General features: G+C 37.0%; 1 protein-coding gene across 1 annotated transcript; it reads right to left on the bottom strand.

Moving 5' to 3' along the window:
- Window positions 1–3648: 3648 nt before the first annotated feature.
- Window positions 3649–16194, bottom strand: cdk2 (cyclin dependent kinase 2). Its single transcript, XM_067431075.1, has 7 exons — window positions 15862–16194; window positions 15225–15302; window positions 14963–15083; window positions 12783–12953; window positions 9013–9114; window positions 8719–8922; window positions 3649–4276 (listed from the first exon to the last, which is right to left on the bottom strand). Exons 1-7 carry the CDS (start codon window positions 15975–15977, stop codon window positions 4172–4174), a joined length of 897 nt encoding a protein of 298 aa, XP_067287176.1. The 5' UTR covers window positions 15978–16194; the 3' UTR covers window positions 3649–4171.
- Window positions 16195–17919: the final 1725 nt, after the last annotated feature.

The raw sequence follows: 17919 nt of genomic DNA, 5'->3' as shown, positions 1-17919 counted from the left end.
ATCACTCAAAATAAGGTATGCTAAAAGACATCATTATTATCTATTGTAAACAGTATTAATAGGCTAATTTTCCTAAGGGAAAAAGCATGACTTAATGCAATAACATGTTCAATAACATATAACATGTTCATAACAATAACATATTCATTAGCATATAACATCTTCAGTAACATATAACATGTTCAATTTTAGGATTTTTTAAAAAGATATCTTTTTAATGTAGTTATTATTGTACTAATTTTGACATTTAGGCAATTTAGAAAATAGCTTTTTTAAATCTCAAGTATTTAAGTAATTTTAAGATAAAATAATAACACGTGGTCATAATGTAATACTTTCAATTCAACTAAAAATAAATGTATCTTCAAATATATTACAATGAGGTTGTCGTTTGTGTACAAGGTGAAGAGAGTTCTGTTCATAACCACAGACATGCTGATGAAAAAGTGGTACAAGAAAATTTGTGAAAAAAGTACACACATGCACGCACGCAAATGGAAGTGAAGGTGCAGTTTAAGAGTGAATAAGGATTTAAACCTTTTTTATGTGATGAGCCAAAAAATAGGGTTGTCTGTGGTTTCAGAATTTGTTGAGGGTGTATTAAATGGCTAGCCTGACAAGCCTGACCTACATCAAGATGTTTGGTCAGGAAACTCACCATTGTCAGCTCAATCTGAGGGGCGGGATAAACGGTTGTCTTTCAAACTCCCTCTGCTCGCGATAGGATAGCCTATGGTTGATAGATTAAACTTTCTCCGTATCCGGTTGGCTAAACTCCGAACACATCTTCCCTTTTTAAGAATGACTTCAGTGCCGTTCTTTGTTCTTTTCTCAGAGAAAAGCTTAACTCCAAGTCTTCCAGAGTCGCGGTCAAAGCTGATTCGAAAGACCGCCGCCGTTCGCCAGTTTCTGTGTTTACTAGAAGCACGCAAACGCAACTCGGCCGTCGTCATTATGGCCCCGCCCACAGACTCTATACACGATGTGATTGGCCCGGCAAGAGTTTGGTGATTACAGCTCAGAAGGGTATTGAGAGTTGCTAGACGACACTCGCGGGCAGCTTAGATTTGCTGCCGCTAGGGTGCGTCTAGATTCCTAGGCTATTGGATGGCCTGAATGAGTGTGCCATTTCTCAGAGTGAAATGTTTGTTCCAGTACGGCCCTGAATGTATTAGTTATTCAATCAAGATCAGAAATCAGTTAGTTTCCGTGTTTTCACTGTTATACACTAGGCGGAACTATTACACATTTTCTAAATGAGTACAGAATCTTCTGCTCAAAACACAGAAGAAGAAGACGCAGTAAAACAAGCAATCGTATGTAAGCAGATGCACATGTAAAATAACGTAATCATTAATATTAAACATCATATAAATCAAAACTATCTAATGTTACTGAATGAAATGGTGACCCATGACGAGCTACAGGACTGTGTAAGCATTAGGGGTGTTGATGGACTCGATCTAGTCCTGGGTTTGATTATCGCTCTGAATCTGACTTTGATGAAAACGTGATTTTCTCAGCTTTTTGTCTATTTTTTATTTTAATAAGAGGTTTAAAAGTCCGCTCTTTAAAACGCTGGCGGGGAAACAGTTAAGCAAAAGAGTGAGGAAAACAGGCATTTGTGAAATGTGGCTAGTGCACTGACAATTTGTCAATTATAATCCTCCCTGCCATATTTCTAGCCTTGATTAGTATGGTGGGAAAAATCATCCCCATTTAATGTAAGTGAAGTGGGGTCTTGTGTGTCTATATACAATGCAGTAAATTGCCTCTTTGATATATATATATATATATATATATATATATATATATATATATATATATATATATACGGTGCTGGTCATATAATTAGAATATCATCAAAAAGTTTATTTATTTTACTAATTCCGTTCAAAAAGTGAGAGTTGTATATTATATTCATTCATTACACACAGACTGATATATTTAAAATGTTTATTTCTTATTTTCCGTACCCACTCTGTGTGTGTGTGTGTGTGAGAGAGAGTATATATATGGATAAATGTTTTGTGAAATTGTCTTTAATGTGTTGTTCAGGCAACGTGCATACTATGATTTACATGCACCTACATATTCCTAGAGGAAATGGACATAATCAGCTTTAATGAGCTGGAAAGAGGGAACGAGACATAAAACTTCAGTTGTTTTGCCATGGGTGGTCTATGAATGTTACTGAAATATACAAAGTTTTCTAAATAGAGCATAACAAACAAGACAGTGTTTCATTTTTTTTTTCATAATTCTGAAAATAAAACTGAGAGGCATGAGCAACTAACCTTTGCTTGTGGGCTCTTTAGGTGTTCTGAGGGGCCGGGTGCTTTCTCGAGGGACAGTACTAGGGATGGTGCTCCTTTTGGTCTACTGGCAAGAGAAGGGTCCTTTGGGTGGCCTTAAGGGCAAGGGTGTCAAGATGACATCCCTTGTCACATGCAGACTCATATTATCAGGGATCCTCACTTTTCTCATGAATCCGGGACTGCCAGCCACTTCTTCAACTTATTAGATTCTAGTGCCTATTAAATCAGTACTAGTACTTATTCATTAGTTACTAATACGTATTATTGGATACTAGTAAGTGACTAGTCATAACATAAGAGAAGTAAAATAAGAAATGTCACTAGCTACAATTAAAAATTATACTAGTGTCTAATAAATAAGTACTCATATCTATTTAATAGGTACTAGTATCGAAAAAAAATAAGTAATAACTACTATCTAATAAATACATACTAATCAGAACTGAATAGTTGATATCTGAATGACAGTTTCCACATTGAATTCAATGGCAAAAATGTAGTGTTACTAGTAACACATTAGTTACTAGTCACTATCGTAATAAGTACACTAGAATCTACTGGTACCAATTTAATAGGCACTAGTAGCTAATGAATAAGTACTAGTGTATTTAATAGAAACTATGGCTGATGAATGAGCACCAGAATCTAAACAAAATAAGAACTACTATCTAATGAATAACTTCTTTAAAAAAGGTCTTTAAAAAAGGTACTATCTAAAGAATAGGCACCTAACGAATAAGCACTAGCTAATGAATAAGTTCTAGTACGTCATGGGATACTATCTAAAAAAAGAAATACTTTTAGCATGAAAATAAGTACGTTTTAAGGCTAGGTCTCTTCTCAAATGTATTTAAGGATTTGATGCGTTTCTTATGCATATACTTCAGTGTATGCAGCATATTTACAACATGGATTTATTTTTGCTGCAAGCTTAATAATCTTAAACATAAAACAGCTTAAATAAGAAGCACAAAATATGGTTTTAACAGAACATGAATGACTTTACTTATTTTAGTTTGATCAATATCATTCATTTCCTTACATTGACTATCAAAAATATCTATCGAGTTCTCCAAAGTAATGCATGACTTGTATGAGTAGACCGAAACTGATCTAACTAGCATTTTATACTGAGACAAGATGCTTTAAATGAAAATGAATTCTTTATGGTTTTATTCCATTATGTGTATTGCCATTTAAATGGTGCGTTGATAAAGAGCTTTTAAAATCTAATACTCTGACCACGCCCTTTAATATTTCACCTTTATAATTAGCCTGTTGGAAAGATTGGTTGAGAAAACAGAATGTGGAAGCAATATGTAACACAATGTAAATAAAATGTAACGAGTTTAATTAAAGCTGCAGAGAACTGTTTTATGAATCAAATCAGGTTTAAAATAATTAATAGAATAATATAATCTTTAAAAAAAAAAAGAATGGCAGTCTAAACTGTTTGATTCGGTCTAAGGCAGAGCACTCAGTGTGATATGCACTTACGGCATACATGAATAACACAATTTCACACGTTATATTAGCCTCTGGCAAAACCTTGGAATGTCATCTCCAAACTACGAGGATATGAGGAAACGCCACATCTCGTCTATGCAAATCTACATCTTCCAGGTCATTTTAATTGAAATGCTTACTCCTAGCACAACAGTTTTCCAGTGAGATGCAAAGGTTGCAATGGATAAACTTCAGATTAAAATAAACCGGAGTGACTTGAGAAAAGGTACAACTGATCATAGATTATAAAACTGAACAATTTCCAAACAGCAGGGAAATCATTCTCAGAAAAAGTGGACCCAACACTCAGTCCACTGGTGCTGAAGTTCTGGTCACATGATCACAGTTCAGAGGCGTAAGGGAGGCACTGGCATGGTGACATCACGGAAGAACCGATGAACAAGAGCGTTCTTGGCCGAGATCCTCTTGTTAGGATCATAGATCATCATTTGCTGTGGACAAAAAAAAAGATGTTAAAAACTAGAAATATTAAAATAAATTGAATACTGTTTTCAGGTAAAAATTGTGGAATATTAGCCTAGAAATCTAGAGCAGCAAATCTAATCTGCCACGAGTATCGTCTAGCAACTCAATACACTTCTGAGCTGTAAAAACCAAACTCTGGTCGGGCCAATCACATCGTGAATAGAGTCGGTGGGCGGGGCTTAACATAATGGCGGCCGAGTTTCGTTTGCGTGCTTCTAGTAAACACAGAAACTGGCGAACGGCGGTCTTTCGAATCAGCTCTGACCGCGACTCTGGAACAGGGTTTCTGCAGGTTTTACCAAGTCAAATTTAAGACTTTTTAAGACCTTTTTAAGACCATTATGAATAAAATTTAAGACCTATATTGCGCAATAAAAAAACATGCATAAGAAATCCAGAATCACTCAATTACTTAAACTTATATTATTTAATTTATTTTAAATTGAACAAAGTATTAGTGAACTTATTATTCATTGCTCAATCCCACCAGGATTAATATATATATATATATTAGGGCTGGGCAAAAAAAATCTATTTTTCGATTAATCGGTTTTTAAAATCTGGTCGATTCGGAATCAATTCTCAAATGCCATGAATCGATTTTTAAAAATATTTATTTCCGCTAACATTGAACATAAGCTTAACGTAAATCTAATTGCTAGTCTTCTCCACTAGATGTCACCCATTTGCCTTGCGTGATCTTACAAAGGAGCAAGAGGCACACATCATTTATCCATTCAGTGTTTAAATGGCAGCATCCGGTGCGTTGTCGCATTTTATAAAGCTGAGGTGAAATGCTGTAGTAATACTAAAAATCTACGGAACCATTTTATGTGACAACACTCACACAGCCGAGCACACACACACACACACACACACACACACACACACACACACACACACACACACAGCCAATCACACAACCGCTAAAAATAATTACATACACGCGAATGCTTGCCTTGCATTAGGATCAAACTTGAGCAGTCACTTAAGCACGTACGTTAGCCATTATAGACATATTCAAATTATAGTCCATATACAGCGCAGGATCAATAATTCAAACCCTATTAGCTTATATTATAAACAGATTTCCTCTAATAATAGTTAGTCCACAGTCAGCTTAAGTCAGTTAAGGTGTTGTTGTCCATTACCACGACAACTACTCACCCATAGACTAAAAAAATAATGGACGCATTTCTCATGTATGAAAAGTAAATTTGCACACATGAGCAGCAAAATTGCAAGAAAAGCTTGTCGTGTACTGAAAATTGCTATAAAAAAACATCCAATATCCTAGCTTTTTATGTTTTAGAATAAATATATCAAAATATCCATAAAATACTGATACATTTTTTAAATAAAGTTGCATCAAAATTGTATTTAACAATTGTATGGATTTGAAATATAGAGTTGCGTTCTGTTTTAATGTACTCAGGTGTACCTAAAATAAAAAGTTTAACATACATGATTGTGGCTCTTCATTTCTTTTTAATTACACATTTATGTTCACTGTTCTTTTTTATAAATACCTATAGTATTTATTAAATCTATATTCATTTGAGTTGAATCAAAAATCGAATTGAGAATTGAAATTGAATCGATTTGAGGACTTGTGAATCAAAATCGAATCGAATCTGAACATCTGAATCGATACCCAGCCCTAATATATATTTATATATATATATATATATATATATATATATATATATATATATATATATATATATATATATATATTTTTTTTTTTTTTTTTTTTTTTTGGTGGTCACTTTCATACATTTTTATTTTTTCATAATTAGGATGCAACATTAACCATATTATTATGTTAGATGCACAATGATCACACATGGCAATAAAACTAACAAAATGCATGAATCTTGTTTGGTAGGCATAGTACAGAAACAAAAAAGGCTGTTCCAGTAGTGCACTATCTATCTTTAATAACACGATCGCTTGGGGTGGGAAATATGACCAACATCTTAAAAGTAGACCAGAGCAATAAGCAATTGCTTAATATAAGTAAAACGTTGTAATTACGTAATCAAGTAATCGGTCAGTAATAAAATATATACTTATAAACAAATGACAATAGGAAAAATAAATACAACATAAAGATGCATACAAAGAGGAACACTCCACTGTTTTTAGAAATAGGGCTTATTCAACTTCTTTTGGATAAACCCCATTTAGATATTTTGGCAAATGCATTTGTCTCAGTGCATGCATTGTTTTAGTTTGGCAGGGTCGCCGCTAGCTTAGCTTAAAATGCATTTCCCCACATATCTAAATGTAGCAAAGTAGAATAAGCCCGATTTCTAAAAAAGTTTGAGTGTTCCTTTAAGTGTAAGCGCTGTTTTCCCCGTTTGTGTTGTTGTTAAGCTATATTAGTTTGCTTTCACTTTGAGAGCTTACTAATGCCCAGATCCAGTACTTACTGACAGTTCCCAAACTTTTTAACTCAAATCAGGATATAGACATATGCATAATGTGTATATTTGATCGTTCAAGAGTAACGTTAGGCTAATGAGCCTAAAAATAACACATTCAATACACTCGCGCGAGCGCTGACAGGCAGCAAACACATAACGTTACAGTCTGACATCGGAGTTCGGCGTTTACATCACTGTTATTAACTCTATTTAGTGCAATCGGGTATATTACACTTTTATGTTGTCATTATGCAAGATGGTGAGAAAGATTCGCCTTCGCGTTCATGATCGCGGAACTGCAAGGACCGTCAGACTCAGCTGAAGAATAAAATCTGTTTTATGCGTCTGTGGGGTACGATCAGAAAGAGGCTCGTGCCAATAACACGAAAGCTGATTGGCTGCAATATAAGTGGCATGCTTGCCTAATTTGTAGTTGTAATAGAGCGAACAATAGTTGGTCTAGCGAAAGAAAGAACTACAAACACCACGGAACAAACACACACACACACACACGTGCTCGCGTGCTGCGGGAGGCGAGAGCGTTTCAATGAGGTAGCGTTACATGGACGTAGGAAAATTAAGACTATTTAAGACCTAGAACGCAATGCTTCCGCGAATTTAAGACTTTTTAAGGCCTTATATTTTGATTCTGAAATTTAATACTTTTTAAGACTTTTTAAGACTCCGCGGGGACCCTGTGGAAGACTTGGAGTTGAGCTTTTCTCTGAGAAAAGAACAAAGAGCGGCACTGAAGTCATTCTTAAAAAGGGAAGATGTGTTCGGAGTTTAGCCGACCGGATACGGCGAATGTTTAATCTATCAACAAGCTCTGTTTCACCTTCGTTGCTCTGGTTGGTTGTAGCGCTATCCTATCGCGTGCAGAGGGAGTTTGAAAGACAACCGTTTATGTTGGTGAGTTCCCAGACCAAACATCTTGATGTGGGTCTGGCTTGTCAGGCTAGTGGAATATAGGAATCACATGGTTAAAAATAAAGGACTGGGCACATCCTTAAGGGCGTCCAAGCAAAATCCACTCACGCCCATCTGTTCACCCATGGTCTGAAAACCAAGCGTGTTCAGGAGCATTGTTGGTGTGTTGCTATTTTGAGGAACTGTAAACGATTCAGGGGGGGGCACACACTTCCTGAACACATGCTAAGCAGTGCCAATCACAACACTGGGCCAGCTAAACAATCACAGGACATTTCGTATTTCGGAAGGAGGGGCTTCATCGAAATCAGTGTGTTCAAGCAAGACTGGGGAAATATATATATTGAATTTAATTGAATAATGTGTAGTGTGAATAATGTGAGACACAAAGTTGTCCAATTTTTCTTGAGCCGATCAAAAACAAATGCTATGTCAATACCTTTAAAGATAAAGCTGGGATATTCCAATCCACGTACTGTCCATTTTTTGGTCATTTGTATAAAGAAGAAAAATGAGGAAAAAAGCTGCTATTTTATATGCTTTATAAACAAATCCATTAGGTTCCATCACTGTCAAAAAGTTTGTTTGACCTTCTCTCAGTGCGAAACGGTCAACTTAAATTGATTATGCACCCTCCAGCGTTGTGAAAGAAAAATTGTTCTCACAGACACTGGAACTGAGTGAGTGCCTCAGAATAATGAATCGCCAACATACTGATCTGAAATACATTGTTCTTTTATCTCTGGACTAAACCTCATGCTCACATTAGATTAGGACTGGGCGACATGGCAAAATCATTATCAGTCGATAACGATTATCATCACAATACATGTCAAATCTTTAGTTCATTTGACTTGGTTTTAGAGACAGGTCAGGACAGATTACACCTATCATCAGATGCGGATGCATTAATAAAAAAAAAGTGTTAACTACCTTTTCTTAGCTTATACTTTAGTGTAGTGCAGCTTGTTTGCATTCTGTCAAACTACAAGCTGCTCAATAAATTATAGCAACAAAGTAGCTTCACCAGCCCCAGTCAGGCCTCTTACCCCAAGAAGATCTCGACCATCTTCATCCAGAGGAGGCACCACTTTAGACAGTTCCTGTCGTGCCCACTTGGGAAAGGAGGGTTTGTAGTCTGGCATTGAGGTGACTCCAGGCCATATAGATTCATCTGGAGTGCCCAGTGTTCGAAATATTCGGAAGAGCTGGTCTATTTCAGAGTCTCCAGGAAACAATGCCCTCCGAGTAATCTGGTATGAAAAGCCAGAAAGTAAATAAACATCTTAAGCCAGCCATAAAAGCAAGATGATCAAATGTGCACAAAAAAATAATACTAATACCATTTCAGCAAAGATGCAGCCCAAACTCCAGATGTCAACAGCTGTGGAATAATATTTACATCCCAGGAGAATCTCTGGAGCTCTGTACCACAAAGTCACAACCTATGAAAAAGGATCAAATTAAGGCAGTTACAGAGGGTTTGATGGTAGCTTATGTACACGGTCATCCACTCATGCAAAGTTGGTTAATAGAAATGTATTAATAATTAACAACTGAAGTTTACACCGAGGGATCTAAGAACATCATTTGATTTCTTAATAGTAATCTATGGAGGCTTGTTGCTTTAAACAAGCAAATATACATCTGTGTTACAGATTCTTGTTTTCATTAGTTTTTCATATTGTAATTTAATCTTATGTTTTGTTTTACATATTGCCTTTACAAGTAGAGATGAAGAGTCTCCATTTGAAGTTTTTTTTAAGGTCCCAGGATGATTTTGTGAAGCAGTAAGTGTTGATTGTTTTTTGTTTTTTTTGGCCTGTTATAATAACGCTTGTTAATTTAGTGCTGGTTAGATGAAGGAATGCTGACAATTGAGAAAGGCTAGGGCTGGACGATATGGCCAAAATTCATATCACAATATTTTTCTTAATTTCAGTCGATACGATATAATTCTGATATCGATATGAACTATATAAAAGCTTTAGAAAAAACTACTAAGAACTGCCACAAAGAATGTCTGTACCTACAAACTTCTGAAAAATGTATTTGCCAAGTCTATGAATAGTCCTCCTATAAAACTATATAATATTTTAGAAATAAAACCAGTACAAATAAATTAATGTTCACCTTTTATTTGTATTTAGCCTTTATATGAAAAAGAAATGTGAAATCAACATCAAATAAACATAAGACTCTCACTTTATTAATATTAATATCTTTAAGTTTAAACTATAATATAGGCTGATTATATTATTCTTAATATAGATTAAACAAAAGTGCTTCAGCCAGGATTCAGCCTGACTCAGAATATTCTAGCGGATGGATCTTCTTCAGATGGTGGATCTGCTTCACAGCGTACAGCGCTCCTATGCCGCAGACGCAGTTTATTGAGCATTTTCTTTTAAGTTTTAAATTTCAGTGAAGAACAATTCATAGCGCTCTATTTTCCATTTATGCAAAACTATAGCATATATTTAATGCTGCATTTATTTAATTAAAAATGCAGTAAAAAACGTAATACAGTGAAATATTATTCTGATCTACATCATCTGTTCACTACGTGAATATATAGTAAAGTGTAATTTATTTCTGTGATCAAAGCTGAATTTATCATCATTACTCCAGTCTTCAGTGTCACTCATCATTCTCATATTAGGATTTGATGCTCAACAAACATTTATGATTATTATCAGTGTTGAAAACAGTTTTGTTGCTCATGATGCTCCTTCATTGCTTTCATATATTGTCGCAATCGTCTGACTGTCGTCGTCACCTTTCAGCTCATAACGATTGTTTTCCTTCAGCTGCAGCTCCAGTGTGACAGTAAGTTTCTACGATTCCACTTTAGGATCTGTGAGAGCGCCCTCCTCATATTTAGACACGAATAAAATGACAGGTCATGAATAGATTATTTTTTTCTCTGAAATTAAATCTTGATGTATTCACGTTGGTTTCTATGTATACACTTGCCCGTGACCCCAAGAAGCGCGCAATCAACCGAGGTTAGAGAAAGCGGTCTTTAGCGTCCCTGTTAACTTGCTCGCTCCGGGTAATGCCGTTTCGAATCCCGCTCGGAGCGGGTCGACTAGGACCGGTGAGACCCAGTAAAAGTGCGGGGGATGAAAATACACTTTATTAAAAGTGCCGGGGACACGCCGAACCACTTCCACCCCACTGAATTAACGTTAGTCTTTCTTCTCTTATCAACTATTTCTTTCTCCTTACTTGTGGAAGTTCGTTCAGTCACATTTGTGTTGCGGTCAGGGAAACTCTTTTGTAGCTAAAACTTGCCGGGTTGGATCTATCAGCCTACTACTAATAATAATAATAATAATAATATATTTTATTTGTAAAGCCCTTTTCATAGTTAAAAACAATCCCAAAGTGCTACACATTAAACAAATAAAACAAAATTAAAAACCAAAAAAAATAAAAATAATAAAAATTATTAGCAAAAAGTAAAAAATGCTTGTTTAAAAAGAAAGGTTTTTAGTTCTTTCTTAAAAGTCTATGGCTTGAGGAGCCCTTAGGTTTTCTGGAAGGGAATTCCAAAGACGCGGTGCGGCTGAGCAGAAGGCTCGATCCCCCATAGTGCGGAGCTTAGTTGTGGATGGTTGAAGAAGGGCTTTATTTCCAGAACGGAGGTTGCGTGAAGAGTTTTGTGTTGCGACGAGTAGTTCCTTTAAGTAGGGGGGTGCGTTTCCGTGGATGCATTGATGGGTAAGTAAGATGATTTTATAATTAATCCTGTATGAAACAGGGAGCCAGTGGAGCGAGTGAAGGATGGGTGTGATATGGTCATATTTTCTTATCCTCATTAGGATCCTGGCAGCACTGTTCTGAATGTACTACTGCTGAGCACTGACTGCGTTTCTGTGGTGTACGTCATCGCGCAAGTAGCCAATCGTGTTCTGCTCTTTCTGACGGCTGCGCCCAGAACGTCAGTCAGTGAGGAACGCTGTAATGTATTTATCGAAATATCGGAAATGTGTTTAAAAATCATATCACCGTTATTGAAAAAAATTATATCGCGATATATATTGATATTGAATTATTGTCCAGCCCTAAGAAAGGCACAACAACAATTCACATTTTTACTAGTGATTAGGTCAGGATGATATAGTTACAATTGAATAGGTCAATATTTTTCCAACTGAGGCGTGTTTCAACCGAACCAGGAAAGACATCAATTGGATAGAGAATAACAACCAATCAGAGCAACCGAGCAGGGCATTGTCAAATGTCACTGAGTTCACTGTGTTGCCAAGTCCACGTTTTTTCCGCGGGTTGTTTTCTATGTCCGCGGGTTGAAGCGACTATTATGTGATATTTAGACCCATGAGTGTGAATTTTAGCAGGCAACCTTGCCAAAATAACACACATTTTACCCCCCAAACGCCATTTTTCCCCAGAAAACCCAGAAGCCATTGTTTAGGGCTAGCAGTTGGCAGGTTTTGTTGTAAAAACTTGGCAACCCTGTCTGCATGTGCGCTGGAATCAGGCTGGAATAAACAATCTTTTCCGATGTTGTAAAAAAATAAAATATTTTACTGATACAGAGCACTTACCCAACATGATCATCATTTCTGAGAGAAATAGTGAAGGTGAATGCATTTACAAACAAGCTCTCCGTTTAGGATTTGAACAAATCAAATAATATAATCCAAGCCCCTTTGATGACGTGATGATTACGTTACTGTTGATCATCTGTCCGTCATCGTCTAAAGCCCGTCCTGATGATTTCATTGGTCCGAACAGTTTCTGTTCGGGGATAATTACTCCTCTATGGATCGAGCCCAGACCGAACTGCCCAACCTAAAAAAATTGTGGGCGGGGCTGAGTTCGGCTGGCATCCAGAGTAAAAATCAAATTAAAAAAATGTAAGGACTGCAGAAATTAGCATTTTGTTTAGTTGTCTATTCAGCATCATGGGAGAATCGTGATTGTGATTTATCCAGAATAATGCGGCTCTAATTCCCAGCAAACACCTAAAAAGAAGTTTCAGCCGTAGCAAACACGTTTTGCAATATATTATTCCATCCGATTTAGGATAGAAACACACCAAGCATTTGCTTTAAAACTCAAGATCAATGTTTCTGCCTCTCACCTCATGCGTATAAGTCCGCACAGGTACACCAAACGCTCTGGCCAAACCAAAGTCAGCCAGTTTGATCTCGCCCTGAGCGTTGATCAGGAGATTCTGTGGTTTCAGATCCCTATGAAGAACCCGATGGGAGTGACAGAAAGCCAATCCCTGGAGCAACTGGAACAGGTAACTCTGAAAAAATGCACAAACAGACAGAGAGACATTAGACACAAAAGGAAAAATAGACAAATAGACAGGATAGGTCAGGGTCTGCTAAAAAGCGGCAGAGGCTTTCATCGTTGCTAGGTGGTTTTGTTTTTTATACTGGGGTTAGTTAGCCCACATTATTATGTTTCTTGGGTTTGCACTATTCACTTCAAAGCATACAAACCAGTGCGTCTAAGTTTGTTCCTTAGGCCGTGTGTCCACCAAAGTGTTTTTAGCCGGCTGAAAACGCCTCGCTGTGAGCGCTTGAGAGCGTTTTGGCAGGCAGCGTTTTTTTTTCTTCAGTTGAGACTCTTTGCTTGTTATGATACGGAAAATCCACGGAAGTCTTACTAATTTCACAGGTAGTTTGTTTCTGTATTGATTCAATATAAAAATGCAGATCCAATGTAAAGTATTTGCTCTGTCTTTTGTTTTAAATCATTTTGTTCTGTTATTATTGCTTGTTTTTATCTGATGATGACACGCAGAATGTGCCAGTTGGTCTGTGTAGTATTGGTCCCGCCCCTCCTCCACTGTGATTGGATGACTGAGTGAAGAGTGAAGGTGGAGATCCACTTGTCCGTGCAACACTTCTGTTGCGCCGCGCTCCACTTTATTCCTATGGGTGACGTCAAGCGACTTTAACGCGCCCGCACAGCATTCCGGGAAGGCAGCGCTGCATTTGAACAGATTTGAATGCAGAAATGACGGGAAGCGTCACAACATTACGCTTCAGTCGTGTCGCAAAAGTGGATCTCCATGGTGACAGTGAGGAGCACTGCGTTTTACTCAAAGTTGAACATTCTTCAACTCTCAGCGACCAGTAAAAAACGCTGAGCAAATACTCGCTCAGCGCCTCGTGCTCCAGGCGTTCTAAAAACGCGGCGTTCTCATTGAAAACAATTGAAAACACCAGCCAGCAGCGTGAAAAAACATTTTGGATGTTGAAGTAAGCCAGAAATGCGCGTATTAAATATTAACTATATTAAATATTCATATTGAGTGGAGTATGTGTGCTAAATCTGCACGGATTACATAAACTTTGCCAGTGCTAGCCAATTCACAGCGTCACTGGCCAAATTAGATTTTTACTTCAACCACTAATTTCAAGTCAATTTCAAACCCTATCATTATAAAATTGCACAAAACACCTTGTGTGTGCAAAAGATAACTATTTAATTACGCTGTGGTTATGACAGTATAGTATAACAGAGCTGAAGCTCAAACGTGCTGCATTACACAAGAATGAACCTCATTGGTTCTCACATTTCAAACGAACATCCTTGATTTACCACAAATGATGTGCAACTAAATTAAATCTGTTTATCATATAAAGAGATCGAGTCTCTTCAGAGAATTTGGACTAAACCGTTCAATTCATATGGATCCACTTTATGAACTTTTTGAAGCGTCCAAGTGTCAGTTGTGTAGCTGTCAATGGAGGAACAGAAAGCTCTCAGCAAAAAGCTCTTCATTTTTGTTCTGAAGATGAATGAAACTCTTACAGGTTAGGAACGATATGAGGGTGAGTAAATGATGACAGAACTTTTTTGACATTTTGGGTGAACTAGCCCTTTTATGTCTGTTCACTCTTTTGCATGAGTTAAACCAGGAGGAGGTTTTTTTTTTGAACAACTAACAAAATAATTCTCATGATTTTATGAGAACCCTGGGTGTGTTTGATTTGATGCGGTGCTGCACAGACCGACCTGGGTATGACATCAAATTACCACAATAGCAATTAGAGAGCAAACTAAAGTATGCTTTCGAATCACTCCCTTAGTATTTTGATGTCATACCCAGAGTAGTCTGTGATTGGTCTCCTGCTTAAAGCCTGCCCTCAGAGACAAACTCATCTGATCTAGACGGATCACTATCTATTTTGGATCCAAAATGGCAAATTTTGCATCCCTGGCTGTTTTTGGACTAAAGTGAGGTACAATGACTTCTTATATGTCAAAAGATTTCTCAATCCATGACCTGTTTAAACTCACCTTCACGAGTGGCAAGGATATCCCAGCAACAGAGGATGAGTCCATAAACCTCTTCAGGTCTTGGTGAAGAAATTCAAACACCAAGTAAAGCTTATTTTCTGTGTGTATCACATCACGCAACCTGTGGGAGAGAAAACAGCTGTAAGACTCAAGAAGCCTAGTATGTTTACAACTGAGCATGGACTCTACATCATGATGTGAAGGACTAGTTCTGTACTGGTTAAAATCATGAACCGGACTAAGGTTTAGACATTGCTCATACTTGACTATGTTTGGGTGATTGAGCTCTTTTAGCAGAGAGATCTCACGTATGGCAGTGCTGGGAACACCTTCAGTCTCCCTGAAACCAAACAAACAATCATGTCAATCAAACACATCCATCATCTAAGACAAATATGACTACTGTACCTAATCTCTTTTCCACATACACAATATGTTTTTACATGTTGAGTTGAATATATTAACAGTCCATGTATTATAAACAAACATGACTTAATGAACATTAGTACATTTATGAACCTATGAGTTATTACCAACTTCTGTAGGAAATGTTCATTGTTTGCTCGTGAGTCGTGACACCCGATGCATTGACTAACGATAACGTTAATGCTAACAAAGGGAAACTTTGTGAAGTGTTACCATTTTAAACGTAACGTTACAGAATCCAGTACATCAACAACAGCTTTGACAGATCGTCTCTAAGAGGTGAACTGACTTTAAAAAGCACGTATACTCGTAAATCACGGAAGAGATTAGTTTGTATCGCTTGTAAGCATAAAATAAACAGTCGGTCACTAGGCTAACGTTACCGTTAAGAGTCTGACTGTACGTTATGCGAGCTAACGTTATTTCAATTTGAAAAGCTTCTCAACTACACGAAACTAATGACAAACACTTACGTATCTAGCCGTATTTTCTTCAGAGCAACGGTCTCCCCGGTGATTTTATTCTTGGCTTTATAAACCACCCCGTATGTTCCCTCTCCAATCTTCTCCACTTTCTGAAAGGACTCCATGTCAAACTCCCCCTTTTCCGGGGAAACTTCCACTCTAAATCTATTTAAAACAACAGATGTGTGGCGAGAGTACTTTTAGCTGCAAAACGGAGATCAAAAACATTAAAATCGTTCATTTGATACGTAAAAATACAGGCGACCGAAAGTCATGTCACAACTTAACATCACTACCGCCAATTCCCGCGTTTCAAACAACACGCCCTCGCGACAAAGCACAAAACCAGGCCCCGCCCTCCGAAGAAACGTCAGCCTTCCAACGTAAACCAATGAACGAGCCTCCCACATAACGACCGCTCGAGCCCTTTCTTTTACTGTCTATGCTCGAGCCCCATCATCGGGAAGGAAAAATTATACAAAATCAAAGTCATAATTATGAGATAAAAATGTAAGATTAAAAAATCTATTAAGTCATAAGTGACTTTTTATGGCATAAATTCAACTTTTCATTTGAAATTATGACATACTAAAAAAATAATTATGGAAAATTGCAATTTTATGTCATACCTTGTTATATATAGGCTAATATATATTGTGTAAAAAAATCAAAATTATTCCATGCTACTAATAATTATGACATAAATCGTATTTATGAGATTAAAATTTCAGATTGTGAGATGTGTCTGTCTTTCTGTGAGAAATGTGAGATCTAATATGTCATAAGTGACTTTTATGGCATAAATTCAACTTTTAATTCAAAATTACGACATACTACGCCCTAGTTCTGTCCTTCGTCTGTCTTTCTGTCCATTTGTGTGTCTTTCTGTCCATCCGTCTGTCTTTTTGTCACTTCGTCTGTCTTTCTGTCCATTCATTTGTCTTTCTGTCCATTTGTGTGTCTTTCTGTCCATTCATCTGTCTTTGTGTCTGTCCGTCAGTCTTTCTGTCCATTCATCTGTCTTTGTGTCTGTCCGTCAGTCTTTCTGTCCATTCATCTGTCTTTGTGTCTGTCCGTCAGTCTTTCTGCCCATCCGTCTGTCTAAAAAGGTGAGATTAAAAATCTCATATGTTTTTATGGCATAATTTGGACTATTAATCAACGCATATTTCACGTTATCTGTTATCATATCTGTTTTCCACAGAATTGAGCTACTTCTAAACAGGCGAAGTATAGGTTGTCTACGCTGTAAACCTTGGGAAAAAGAAGAAAAAAAAGATTTGTGAAAGTATGTAACTCAGAGCTCTAGCACCCTGCGGAAAGTTTGGTGTTTATTATATTATTTGGGGTCCTCTCTTCAGATCAATTTGAATAAATCTTGCATACAACATGACTTCTTTTTTCCACTATTTTCTGGAATTTAGTGGAAACAGCCCAAACTGTCTGCAGGAACCTAGAGCACACTGGGCCTGAGTTACACAAACTGAATTTATAAAATAACAAACAAATCAAAAAGTGTCTAATTTTTTTAAAAAAAAAAATTTTGGGGGGGGGGGGTATTACAGACAAACTACTTACATGTTTATCACTTTTAGCAGTGTTTTATGTAACTTCAAAGGGTTTCCTGTAAAATGACACCAACATTTTGAAAACGGGATCCTAAAAATATGTATTTTGGGTATGGAAAAGGCATATTTTGATTTTGGATAATATTTGGGATGTGGTCATGGGCTACTTTTGGCCTATGTTTGATTGACCATTGGGCTAGTTAACGCAGACCTGGCAACCCTGCAGACTCAAGTCGTCAGAATTATTCATGCATTAAATCTGCACAGTTTTTTTCAGTTGATTTGGTACATTTCTTGAATCATCCTCGAAATTTTGCAAATCAGTAAATGCATTTCTCAAAACAATTCGTACAAATAGAAAAACATAATGGATTTCCAGCAAAAGCACTCTCTTGCTCAAAATCCTTAGTTCATCTCTCAGAAGTAAATATCTGTCAATGAACATGCCAGTGCCATCAGAATGACAAGTCCTTGCACGGATAAGACAGTCCAATTGCTT

Source organism: Pseudorasbora parva, chromosome 22 (assembly GCF_024679245.1).
Source record: "Pseudorasbora parva isolate DD20220531a chromosome 22, ASM2467924v1, whole genome shotgun sequence".
Taxonomy (NCBI): domain Eukaryota; kingdom Metazoa; phylum Chordata; class Actinopteri; order Cypriniformes; family Gobionidae; genus Pseudorasbora; species Pseudorasbora parva.
The sequence above is the reverse complement of the archived record's forward strand: the minus strand, read 5'-3'. Positions and strand labels throughout refer to the sequence as shown.

What these genes read in the sequence shown, in the direction of transcription:
- cdk2 (XM_067431075.1), bottom strand. Translation starts at nt 15,977, where the DNA reads ATGGAGTCCTTTCAGAAAGTGGAGAAGATTGGAGAGGGAACATACGGG. An exon ending in GCTGCATCTTTGCTGAAATG is followed by an intron (nt 8,923 to 9,012) that starts GTATTAGTATTA and finishes TTTTCATACCAG; the next exon opens with ATTACTCGGAGGGCATTGTT. An exon ending in ATGGTCGAGATCTTCTTGGG is followed by an intron (nt 4,277 to 8,718) that starts GTAAGAGGCCTG and finishes TTTTGTCCACAG; the next exon opens with CAAATGATGATCTATGATCC.